General features: G+C 41.2%; 1 protein-coding gene across 3 annotated transcripts in view; it reads right to left on the bottom strand.

The window, feature by feature from the left end:
* GOLGA4 (golgin A4) overlaps positions 1-12,874 on the bottom strand; it is a 54,580-nt gene extending 41,706 nt beyond the window's left edge. For 2 of the 3 annotated variants that reach the window (XM_062625451.1, XM_062625452.1), the window contains exons 1-3: positions 12,757-12,874; positions 6,889-6,984; positions 2,928-3,026 (exon numbers count right to left, since the gene is read on the bottom strand). In XM_062625451.1, coding sequence (XP_062481435.1) covers positions 2,928-3,026; positions 6,889-6,984; positions 12,757-12,843 — 282 coding nt within the window. In that variant the 5' untranslated portion in view covers positions 12,844-12,874. The remainder of the gene's footprint in view (positions 1-2,927; positions 3,027-6,888; positions 6,985-12,756) is intronic. The other variant, XM_062625453.1, reaches the window with a different exon arrangement.
* Between the last annotated feature and the right edge of the window lie 292 nt (positions 12,875-13,166).

The following is a 13,166-nucleotide window of genomic DNA, read 5'->3' as shown; positions in this document are numbered from 1 at the left end:
GAAAGCCACCGTGCAGGAAGACCTGGACAGGCTGGAAGAGTGGGCTAATAAGAACATTATAAAGCTCAACAAAGACAAGTGTAAGGTCTTGCACCTGGGTAAACACAGCCGAAGACTGCAGCGCATGTCAGAATATACTTAGCATCTCTGTGGAAAGGGACCTGGGGGTCCTGCTGGACAACAAGCTCAATGTAAGTGAACAGCATGCAGCTGTGGTAAAGCCAATAGGATGCCAGGTTACATCAACAAGGGCATGGCCAGCAGAGATAAAGTCATTATCCCACTCTTGCTTGGGCTTGTCAGGCCACGCCTGGAATACTGTGCTCAGTTTTGGACCCTGCTATGCAAAAAGATGAGGACAGGCTGGAGACAGTCCAGAGAAGGGCCACAAAGATGATCCAGGGAGTGAGAAGCTGTGTGAGGAAAGGCTGAGAGAAATGGTTTTGCTTGGCCTCGAGAAAAGAAGGCTCAGGGGAGACTTGATCACCATGTTCTCCTGAGAAGATTCCAACTGGATGCAAGAAGAAAACTCTTCACAATGAGAACACTCAGTCAGTGAAATAATCTCCCCAAGGAAGCAGTGGATTCTCCAATACTGGATACTTCTAATATTCAAATGGACAGGATGCTGGGACATCTTGTCTAGACTGTACTTTTGCCAAGAAAGGTTGGACCAGATGACCCTTCAGGTCCCTTCCAACCTGGCACTCCATGATTCTATGATCCTCACATTGCCAACATTTTATGTACATTTTAAGTACAAAAGTCCAAAACCACTTTTCAGCCCTCAGAACTGAACGTCCTTTGCTAAGATCACAAGATGGTACAGAAGATCAAGTATTATAATCCCATTTTTTCCCCAATCTTTCAGTCTGCATATTCTCTAAAAGCCCTTTAAGTAGGTTCGCTCAACTTGTGCTTCCTTAATTCCCTATTTCTGAAATGCAAGCTAATTCAACTTATTTATTTCTCAAAGGTATAAATAGATTCGTAAGTCTAAAGAGTGAAAGCTTAAAAGTCTGCATTTAAAAACAAAATGTTTAAAACTGCTCTCCTTCCTTCCTGGGTATTCCAAAACTGAGTAAATTACAAAGGAAGGATGAATAGCTTAGTACTTATTTTCTTTCCTCACTTTCCTTTCAAAAACCCTTCTGACCAAGACTATTCAAACTGTTTATTCATGCAACAAACCCCATGCAGCTTAGTTAGTGAAGAGGTTATACTAAATTCATCTATGCCAAAACCTCCACAATTACAGCCACTTCTCTATGCTGCTCATTCTTTTGGACTACACAGCATTTGCAGTGATGTGTGATCACTCACATACAGTTAAATTATTTGCTATGTATGGAGCCTTGTATCATAAATGTACAAGTCAGTAATTCCTGCCACTAAAGTATATACTAGAAGATAGCACATAGACAACACTTGAGCATTCACAGAAATATATTTTTCAGAATGTAAATGTACTAGCCATATTACGTAGTGAAAAACAACCCAAAAGTGCTTACTGCTCTAAGTGTAGAAAAGCTTAGCTGAATTAGCAGTGGAACTTTTAAGTAGTGATCACTACACCTGGAACATGGCCAAAATATCCAGAACTGAAGAAAGATAAAATAAAAAGATCTGGATACTATTTCAGAACTACAGGTTTTGGCACAGTCTGAAAGTCCACTTTGCTCCCCATCAAAAAGCTCAATCTTGAGAACACCACAACTGAGCTACTAATGACTTTGTGCTTAAGGACATGCTCTAAACAAGCACAACCCTTTACAATAAATGAAGACTTTCCACAGATCACCTTTTTAATCACTGTTTTAAGCCAATCTTGCTTAGCTTGAGAAGTCCAACACAGCATGGTGTGTTGTTCTGTGTCCATCTGCTTATCAAATTTCTCTCCTGTTACAGCTTCCAGTGACTTGTCATTTTCAGCCTCTGCACCAGCAGCAAAAAAAAAGCACTTAATAAACTGGAAAAGCAAAGTAATCATGAAGCATAAGGATGAGCTGGGACTGTAAAAAACACTGTGTTCCGAATGACTACAGACTCAGGAAGGGAAGGCCATGCCTCTGAAGTATGTGAAAGATGCCATCCCAGTCCTGTGACAATAAGGAGAATACAGCTCTGTATGTGTGTATGTTAGAAAGAAGGCTGCTTTCCTCTCCATGCTGGCTTTTTCTCCACTTGTTCTCACGGAGTTTCTTCACTTGTATACTATGAAAAGCAACCTGGTCTAGTGAAAGGCATCCCCGCTCGTGGCAGGGGGGTTGGAACTGGATGAGCTGTAAGGTCCTGTCAAACCCAAACCATTCTAGGAAAACAACATTACTAGGCAAAGAAATACATACTTAAAATCTAATTATTAAAAAAAGAGAATATTTATCCTCACAATAATAGATGCCACATCATGAACTAGGAGTAAATGAATTTCAGAGTCTATGTGAGATAATTATTTCCTGCTACCATTCGTAGTAAATGACATTGTGAGGCTTTCACAGAACACAGCAAAAAAAGACAGGTAATTTTCAAAGACAAATCAAAGAAAAGACAAATCAATCTCAGTATTTTTCATATCCATTTTCTTGAAATACATACAGACATATATAAAAACAAAAAGGAAGACTTTTTGTGGCATTAATGAATTCTATGCAACAAATGTACAAACTTGTGCAACAATTAAATTGTGTTGGTTACCTGTGTAACAGAAAACGTGTTAATTTTTTGATATTACAATAAATTCACATCATACAGCACACCAGCCAGGAGCTAATCAGGTACTACCTCTGTGAAATTTAGTGCAGGGTTAGCAACAGAGTAGTTAAGATGCCTTTGTGAGAACAAGCCACAAGCAATACTAGGTTTGCCATCTAGTACAGTATTCTCCTCCCCCTGCTAAAGGCATCACTAAGAGGGGTGGGAGGACTCACCACACTGTCACTCTGTGGCTTAGGCTGTTTGGTGGGATCCAAAGCAAAGATAGTATACTCAGAGAGAAAAGCAGGTTCTGCTATCATCCCGGCTAGCAGCTGTCATTCAATGCAAAAAGTAGGAAAACGAAAATAAATCAAGTAATAAGGTCATGAACGTTGCACGATTTCACTTGGTTTTTCCACACTGTTCAAAATATCACAATACAGCCATTTACAAGACAAGAGATATCGATAAAGGCAGAACATAACCAGAAAATATGCATTAGATCATTTCAGAACAGCCAAAATACACTGTATTAAAATGAAATTGCAAGATATTTCCTCCCCAGTAGCCAAGAAGTTTCATGCTTCAAATAGGTACCAACAGCAGAATCTACCCAGTCATGGTGCAAGAGCAGTATGGCTGCATCTTCTCATTAGTGAGTTCATCCTCATTCGCAGATGCTGGGTACCCAATGATTAAAATATTTAAGTACTTGCTCACAGTATTTTTGTTACACCAGCAGATCACTACCTGCTCCACCTTTACAGCTAGATTATAGGCACAGCTGTTTAATGAGTCCTATAATTACACTACCTAATGCTTTTCAAGACATACATGTGTTTTTATCTGCACTTTTTAATTTCTGTAATCACTTATTAAGTAAGGCTTTAAAACTAGCTAATCTAGTGAACTTGGGGGTGGGGAAAAGGGTATTAAACATCACTAAAAATTATTCACATATCCCTGGAAAAAAAGGCAAGGAACAATCTGTTAGTCTGCCAAAATAAAGCAGACTTAAATATTTCCACAATGGATTCTTGCACTTCAGGATGTGGCCTAAAACCACTTGGAATTACCTCAGTGGCTTCAGAAACATTAAACATATCTGGTGCTATGCTGTCTAACGTATCACTTGCACATTAGTGTTATGCCAGTGATGGGATCAATAAAACTAGACAAGCAGGGAATCCAACTGGACTGGAACATACTGGAAACAGCCACAATGTCTGAAGACATAAATAATCCTTTAAGTAACCTTCTCTAATCCTCAGAGTGCCATCAAAGCACACTTGATGCTTGCTATAGAAATCCTACTAAGATCTTCAAACATTCTGCTCCAAACATACTCCAGGGTAAAGGAACACCCTACAAACCTTCAGGTTAAGGCTATGGTATTACTGGTCACAGCATTTATCCAAAATTTACTAACCAGTTTTAAATAAAATCCAGGCTTTAGATACAAACTAGGTTATACGGTCTCCAAAATTTAGTTTTAAATTTGCACGTCAGAGAAAAAAAAACATATAGACATACCTGAACCACTACCAACTTTGTATGGCAATGCCTGTTTAGAAGTACTTTAAATTAAATATATGAATACAGGAAAGATGCAACATTAACAAAGGTACTGAAGGAATATTATTTAAATTAATTTAAAAACAGAGTCATTACATAGTACTAGAGTGAGACTGAAAAGTACCTTAGCTAGTTTATCTTTAGCTCTAAGGAGAGCTATATATATTGTGCTCTGCTGTCAATTCCATAACACTCATGAGGATGTGAGTGATATTTGATCTTCATGACTGGGAAGTCACCCACAGCAAGCTATCAGCTGCTTGCTCTCAGCTGATGGCTCCAAACTAGTTTTGTTATCTTCTGCAGATGGGTCTAACTTGTAAGTAAATATATATAATATAGAACAGAAACTTATTTGAACTCTAGGAACTATACTGAATATGATTGATATATTTCACCTCAAATTTTGTTTGAGAGTCAACGCAGTAACAGTTTGAAAACCAAACTTCTATTCTTCCTTAGAAAAGACCAGAAGCACTAAGTAAGCATGTTTTAATCATCCAGGGCTGTTTCAAACGACACCAAGACTAACTTAGAAAGTATCTGATATGCAAATTGTCTGAAGAGGTTCCACGCAACTACCAGTATATGCTTTTGCCTAACACTCTACTCATATTTTATGACCTACTTGCAAGAACAGAACACAGAACTAGACAGATTTCTGCTTCTTCCTTATACATGGTAAGATTATGAGTTTCTCTAACACTGCCTCTGGAGATCCACAGTTCCACTAAAATAGAAGGTAAGAAAAAAGTGGGCATGAAAAAGAAGCTTACCTAGTATTCCATGAATGGAGCACACAGGTTTGATGGTTATTTTTAAACACTGAGAATGTTTTGCAATCTTGAAAACTAAGAAAACCTTAGCATTGCAGAATGCAAAGCAAGAATGTTCACCTGCACTGTTTAGTCCGTTCTTTGAGTAGACTAATTCTGTCATTTACAACTGCAATTCACTCTGAAATTGATTTCGCTCTAAAAATATTGAGTTTAAGTTCAAGCTTTCACATGCAATACTTGCAACTTTGATATTACAGCACTAAAAAAAAATGAGAACATGATCTGTTAAAGACATACTAAGAGATAATATCCCAGAGGGAGGACAGAGGACATACAAGACAACTATGGAACACTGTAATTTTGCTTAGCTTTCAGTATCAAAAGGGTTAGCAATTATTTGTGTACTACAAGAGCATTTTAGCGTATGATACTCTTCAAACAAACATTTTCAATGTATTAAATGCTGTCCAACTTCAGACCATTGTAATGCCACTGCCCTCTGTACATGAAACATCTGCCTGGCCAAAAGAGAACACTGTAGAAAAACATGCCCCCCAAATGACGTAATGCATCCATATAATCAGGGTATATATTTTTAGAGATAGTATGCAGTACCTGCATCTTCTTAAAGCACAGTAACACTGCCCCTGAACTGAATTTTATGAAAATCTAATCCAACAAAGAGATTTCCAAGACAATTTGCTTTTAATCATTATCAGTATTTATAAGAAACAGTTGGAGAAAAGAGATTTCATGTCTTGATCATTTAAATTTGTCATTTTAGAAAAGTTTTCCGTTTGTTGTAAAACCAGTTCTTATTAAAAAAAAAAACAACAAAACAACCAGATTTTCCATCCCCTCAGCAGCTCCTCCACCTTCTGAATTCCTAATTACAGGATATGTTTCACAAATAAAATTCTCATAACAGCTCCCCAGGCCCAAGGATAACTGTAAACCTGAAGTCACTTTAGTACTCTGTTTCCATATTTCTCATTCTGCCTCTCTGATCAGCTCAGTGTAACCACTGTATTTAGAGCATATAGTTCTTCCAACATAACTCAGCAGGTACTGCGGGGAATCCTTTGCTTCTGCTGTTTGTCTGGAAAAGTAGTCTGAAAAAAGCAGTCTGCTGGGGGCAACATCTCTCTAATGAAGCACTACAAGACAACATGTAGCTCTACAGAAAGCACTGACATCAGTAGCACCCACCAATATCTGAACACATGAAATAATACTGATGGCAGATTATATCCTCTGTTAATGCTAGGATGCTAGTCAGGGTTACCTATCACCCTGATAGTGATTTTAATGATGTTTTATGGTGGATAATGTAACTTTTGTTGTTGTTTGTGGGTTTTTGCAGGGAGAGGTGTGGGTGGTGTTTAATTTTGGTAATTATTACTGGTACGACTACGAACACTCGCAAGGGCCCAGTTTAAGCCTTTAAGCTCACCTGCCTTAAGTTACTTGAGCACTTAACTGGATTCCCCCAACTTTTCAACCAAAGTTAGTCTCTCTGCATGTAACTTTTGTCTCACTACCCCAATGGGTTCAGTTCATGGGTAAGACTTTTAAAACCTGAGGATTTAAAAGGTTTCCTAATCTGGGGGTTAACTACTACAGCTTAAAGGTCTGGTTTACTTATCTGAAACACTTCAGTATTTAACCTAGACTATTTGTACCTACATTTAACCTAAAAATTAGACAATTTGTATCTATAAATGCACTGCAAATAGTGATACTGAAGAATCAAAGAAAAAATAAAAAAAGCCTGATCAAGGACACAAGTTAGATTGTTTTTTTTTAAGTTAAAAAAACAGAAAAACAATTCTCAACTGACCTCTTTGTCTGGTGGTAAAGAGTCTTCATCAGTCTGATCCGTAAACGAAGATGTGCTGCTGCTTCTACCAAGTGGTGGAGAGGATTTGGAAGGGACCTACATATATCAACAAGTAATAATATTAAAGTCCAGAACTAGTTATTCCGTATTATAATTTACTTCAACAATTACTAACTGTAGCATCTCTAATTTACTTCAACAACTACTAACTGTAGCATCTTAGTAAAGCCTCATCTAGATCTTCTTTTTAAAGAAAACAACCAGTTCCACATACTGTCTGTGATGAGTTCTACCTTACTACAAAGGCTCTAGAGCAGAAAATGTCATGAATCAGCTACAAGAGCATGAAACAAAATTGGTTATTTTGATTATTTGACCATGCTCCTCCTAGACCAGATTCGAAACTCAATCCTCCTAATACTTCAGCAACATAGTACAGCTGCTTGAGGTTTAAAAGTTTTACAAACTGAAAGGGATTCAAGCACTTACATATGGAATACCATCTGATTCCTTTAAGAGATTAACAACAACAACCAACAAAAGAAGGAAAAAAAATGACAACCTGCTTATAAAAATGAATCTAAACAAAGAGCAGAAGAAAATGACACATTTTATGGTATTTATATGAACCTGTTCTTCCTGAAATTTCACAACTTCACACTGAGTGAGACTGTAGCAAGCCACACCAGCCCATCCCAGATGTAGCTTGCCAGCCTCATACTTCAAAATTCAAGTATAAAACTTCAGTATAAATGCACTGAATATTAAAATATCAATAAGCTTCCATGTACAAAGAAACTAATTTGCAACATCTCTCATTAGGTATATACTACAGTATCATCAGAATGAACAAAGTGCTTAAAAAGAACCCCAACAAACCAAAAACAACCACCAAAAAGAATAGTAACTACCACAAATCCTTTAACACTTTGTTGCAGTGCCATCACTGAGGGTGCATACATAAATTCTGCCTTGCAAAATACGCTTGTCTCACATGACAGTTGGATGTAATAAAACATGATTGCCAGAGCAGCAGACCACTGAAAAGATATTGCCAAAAAAGACATTTTTTTTCAGAAAATTACACTGAATTTATAGCCTAAATCAGTAAGCACATTTTGTAGAGTTTGGATACTAATGAATTAACATCAACATCATACAAAACACAAGACTATTCCAAAATAAGTCACAGTTACAGGTCTGACCCAAGTGGGCACAGTGCTCCCACATGAAAATGCAACTCAAAAGTCAAACACCTCGCCTAGCACCAAATAAACCATTCACCATGAAAGCTCTATGTCCTGGTGCAAAATTTAAGACGAAAAATATTCACAGGGATTGAGGAACAACAATGATCTATTCATACCAACAACTCTCCTTCTCTTGTTCTTGCTCCCTAACCCAGTACCAGTGTGCCCTGGTTTCAACTGTGATAGTTTTCTTCCTAGGAGCTGCTGCAGTACTATCTTTTGGATTTAGTCTGAGAATCACGCTGATAACACACCAGTGTTTTAGTTGTTGCTCAGCAGCCTTTATCACGATCAAGAACTTTTCAGTCTCTCATGCTCTGCCAGTGAGGAGAGGCACAAAAAGCTGAGAGGGAGCAGAGACAGGACATCTGACCCAAACTAGCCAAAGGGGTATTCCATCCCATAGCACATCAGGCCCAGTGTATAAACTGTGGGGAATCTCCTGGAAGAAACTGATCGCTGCTCAGGTCAGGCTGGGTATTGGGTGGGTGGTGAGCAATTGTATTGTGCATCAATTGTGTTTGTTTTTTTCCTCTTCCCTTTCCCCTTTTAATTTTGTATCTTCTCCCCTTATTTCCCTTATCATTACTAGTAGTGGTAGTATTACACTATCCTTTAGTTACTAAACTGTTATCTCAACCTGTGGGTTTTACATTCTTTTGATCCTCCTCCCCATCCCACCCAGGGAGGGGAGAAGGAGGGAGGTGAGCGACCAGCTGCATAGTACTGAGTTGCTGGTTGGGCTTAAACCAAGACACAGTGATTTAAAGATCACTTCTGGCCCTCACCAAGCAGCAGAAAAACAGTTTCCATAAGTTCACCATCGCCACTTTGGTGCTGTTGAGAAGGACGAACACATTTCTTCGTCTCTTCACTCTGCCCTTAACGGTTCTACAGATTTCACTGCTCTAGAACAGAGATTATAATAGTTCAGTTGAAAGGGACCTACAACAATCTCCCAGTCCACCTACCTGACCACTTCAGGGCTGACCAAAAGTTCAAGCGTGGTATTACAGAATGTGGTAAAACGGGGGGAGGGAGAGTTGCAGAATTAGAGAAAACTGGAGCCTAGAAGCTGTAGTATTAAGGAACTGGTTAAGGGTGAAATACAGTTTGTACTTCCAGGACATTTGCTATGCATGGAATCTACTCCACCACGGCTCCCTATCCAACACAACCTGCCATCATACCACATGCTACTTTGTCCAGAAGGATGCTGGGAGGAGAGCATCAAACCCCTTACTAAACCCCAGAAGAACCACATTCACCACCTCCCCTTCACCCAGTAGGTAGGTGACCTTATCATAGAAGGACAGAAAATTAATTAAACAGGACTTTTCCTTTGAACCCATGCTGACTGTACCTGATGCTTGCATTGTTCTCTGAATGCCTTTCAACAGCACCAGTATGACCTTCTCTGTAATTTTTACAGGAACTGAGGTTGCACTAACAGGTCTGTTGCTTCCTGGGTCTTCCCTCACACCCCTCTTGTAATCTGGAATAACACTGCATAGCTTGCAGTCAGTAGGGACCTCCCCAGACTCCCAAAAGGACTGAGAGGGGTCCTGCTGTAACATCTGCTAGTTCCTTCAGTACTCTGATGAATCCCATCAGGTCCCATGGAGTTGTGAACATTCAGCCAATACAGCTGGTACCTTACAATTCCAGTGTCCACAAATGGGAAGTCACTGTTCCCACAGTTGTGGTCCTCCAACTCAGGGGACCTTGGGGTCTGTCAGTATTATTAAAGACTGATGCAAAACCGCACTGAATGTCTCTGCCTTTTCTTCATCCCTATTTGCCAGGTGACCATCTTCAGCAAGTATCAGTTCAGGAGACATGTGGAATTGCAACAGCATTTTTCCTTGCCAGAAGTTAGATACTGATGTGTTCTTCAGCCTGTGAGGGGCAGAGCACAGGTACTCTAAATCTGACAGACAACACCAGTCAGCTAAGCATTCAGATGAAAGAGGGAAGGATACAAGGGCCTCCTCAGAAAAAGTGTTACACTTGAGAAGTTCTACCTCTGGATTTAAGCAGTCTTAGGTCAAGCAAAGTTAATCTCAGGCACAAGAAACCAGAGTACAAATGACAAGTTCTAGTCTCAAAGCAGAAGGTAAGAATAGAGCAGAGAGGCCATGGTGAGTGAAGGCTCCCTACAACAGAGTATAGAAAAGTTCAAAAATGAAGACAAACAAAAGCCTCATGCAACTAAGAAATGTGATGTATTTGCAAAATTTGGGTTGTAAATGTCTTGACAGAAAGTAGATGGTAATCTACATGATGAGTACCCAATGAGTGTAATGCATTTTAAGGATCCAAATTACTAAAAGCAAGGTAACAAAAGTAAATTCCACACTCTTTTCAAGACTCCAGCACATTTTACACGCCTCAAAACCTTCTTGCTCCTTCCTAATTTACAGAACCTGTTTTCAAATCAGACATGAGGGGTGAGCAGAGCTGCCTATTTTCCTTTTAAAATTCAAATTTAACTCCAATTTCCCGCTGGTGTTCCTTGAGAGCAACCGAAGAATAAGCAATGCTGCAAGACAACTATTTGACACATTGAAAAGCTGTTCTCATTTTCTGCTTCATGTCAACCCTTGAGTGACATGATCCACTCTGTCCACAGTACAGCAGACTAGGTGAAAGCATTGTTTACTGTAAGCTCTTGTATTAGGTCTCACAGAACTTGTCCATGTTCATCTTCACAATCAAATCAACATTGCAGTATATTACACTTTTGGGTGCACATGTTCACTCAGGCCTAAATTTATTCACAAGGCTGATTTTCAGCAAGTACCAATCCGTTAACACATGCACTGAATATCCTGAACTAAGTGGGTCACAATATTGCATGCTGCTCATTGAATTTAGCTGCTGCTCACTGAAAATAGTAAGCTCTACAGCTCAATCTCTTCACACTGTACTCAAAGTTCATCACATATGCCACTGGCAAAAATGTACCTAACTCCACTAACTAAAGACTCAGGGTTAATAACTATGAAAAAGCTTAAAATAAAACTCAACAAAGCTTTACAGTAGATCCATTTCCAAAAATACTGTCCCCGTTTGACAAACGAGTCATTTAAATAAATACTACATAGCTCCATGTCAGCAGTTTCAAAACCATGGTCTAATACTGAGACTATGCAGTGTCAGATCTGCCCATGGTTCAAATTACATCCAGATCAAGCCAAGGCAACTGATGGCCTACTTGCAGAATTAACCAAATTATCTGCCTTAGCTTAACACTCCCATGATACAGAGCTTGTACCAGTTTTATTCTTTTAGACTCCAAGATGAGAAGGATACTTAACCCAGCAAAAAGCCAAAGAAGCACAAGCAGGTATCACCTTTTTCAGCACAGAGTTTAACAGTACAAAGTTAACTTGTGAAAGTCCTTCTACACAAATCTGAACTGATAGCATTTATTCTGCTTCAACACATGGATGAAATCATCACAACAGTTTTTTCATAGATACTCTGCACCCATGTCCCATGTCATATCTGATATGCATTATTATCATTTAAAACCAGTAGTTTCTAGAATTCAAGACTAATCATAACTTTGTGAAAATACATAAGAGAAAAATGACCAGTTAAATTATGACTAAAAACCCAAAAAGCCTCGCTCTCAGCTTTATCCTACATAGTCAGGTTTTCCACAGTTAAAAGAGTAAGAATAAGGTACACAGATTAGCCCCTTAAATGATGGAAACAGAAGGGACTTACAGGAACTGAAAGAACAAACATACAGATGAGATAAAAAGATAATTAGTCATCACAATACTGGATCATTATCCAGTGCACAGGAAAGCATCATACAGGCTGATAGAATTGGGCTTGTTTAGCCTGAAAAAGGGAGAGCTCTAGGGAGACCTTGTGACAGTTTTCCAATACGTAAAGGGGCCCTGAAAGAAATCTGAAGGACTTTTACAAGGGCCTGCAGGGACAGGACAAGGGGGAATGGCTTTAACCTGACAGAGGGCAGGTTGAGATTAGACATTAGGAAGAAACTCCTGGCACAGGCTGCCCAGAGAAGCTGTGGCTGCCCCATCCCTGGCAGTGTTCAAGGCTAGGTTGGACAGGGCTTGGAGCAACCTGCTCTAGTGGAAGGTGTCCCTGCCCGTGGCAGGGGGTTGGGACTGGATGATCTTTAAGGTCCCTTCCAATCCGAACCATTCTGTAACTCTTCAAATGCTGACGAAGAGTTCCACGTCTATTTCGCTCCGTTTGACGTTCAAGCAAGAAGTGGTTTTCACATTCCTCCAGAAGCCAGCCTTTACCTTAGCAGAGCGCCTAAAAAGAACACCCTGAGCAGTGCCTGGAGAGGCTCTCCCCTAACGACGCAGCTACTCTTCCAAGTTACAGCGAAGCCGCCCGGCACTGACAGCGCCGGCCCCACAGCCCTCGGCCGGCCGCCACACACGGGAGCCAATGCCTACGCTCCACCACCCTCCTGCCGCCAGCACCGGGACGCCGAGGCCTTCCCGGGCAAACCGCGGCCCTGCCCGGCCGGGCACTACGAGCCGCCCGGAGCTCCGTCCCATCCGCCCCCCCCCCGCCGCAGCGACCCTACGGTCAGTCCCGCAGCACCGCGGCCCCTCTGCGGTACCTGCGACGGCAGCGGGGCGGCTCGTCCTCTCGCCCCGCGCGGCGACTCCTGCTCCTCGCTGATCTTCTGCTTCAGCTTCTTGAACATGGTGGCGGGAGGGAAAGAAGGAGGGAGGGGGCCGGCGGCGAGGGCAGCGCGGTGCGCCCCGCCAGCGGTCAGGCAGGCAGCGCCTCCCGCGGCGCGGGTGAGGGGCGCGGCGGTGGGACTGAGCACGGCTCGCCCCGGCCCCCGGAGCCGCCGCCGCCCCTCCCTCTCCTTCCTGGGTTTCCCCCCTCCCACCCCAACGGCGGAGCAGGTGAACTCCGCGGTGCTGCGCCTGCGCGGCCAACGTGGAGCCGAGCTCCGCGGGCGGTACGGGGTGCGTCGAGGCACAAACTTCCCGGCGGGATGCCCGGCGCTATTCCTCCTCC

Source organism: Pezoporus occidentalis, unplaced genomic scaffold (genome assembly GCF_034315485.1).
Source record: "Pezoporus occidentalis ecotype Australia unplaced genomic scaffold, CSIRO_AGI_Poc_V1 ctg28, whole genome shotgun sequence".
NCBI classification, from domain to species: Eukaryota; Metazoa; Chordata; class Aves; order Psittaciformes; family Psittacidae; genus Pezoporus; species Pezoporus occidentalis.
Note: the sequence above shows the minus strand (reverse complement) of the source record. Positions and strands in the feature narration are given on the sequence as shown.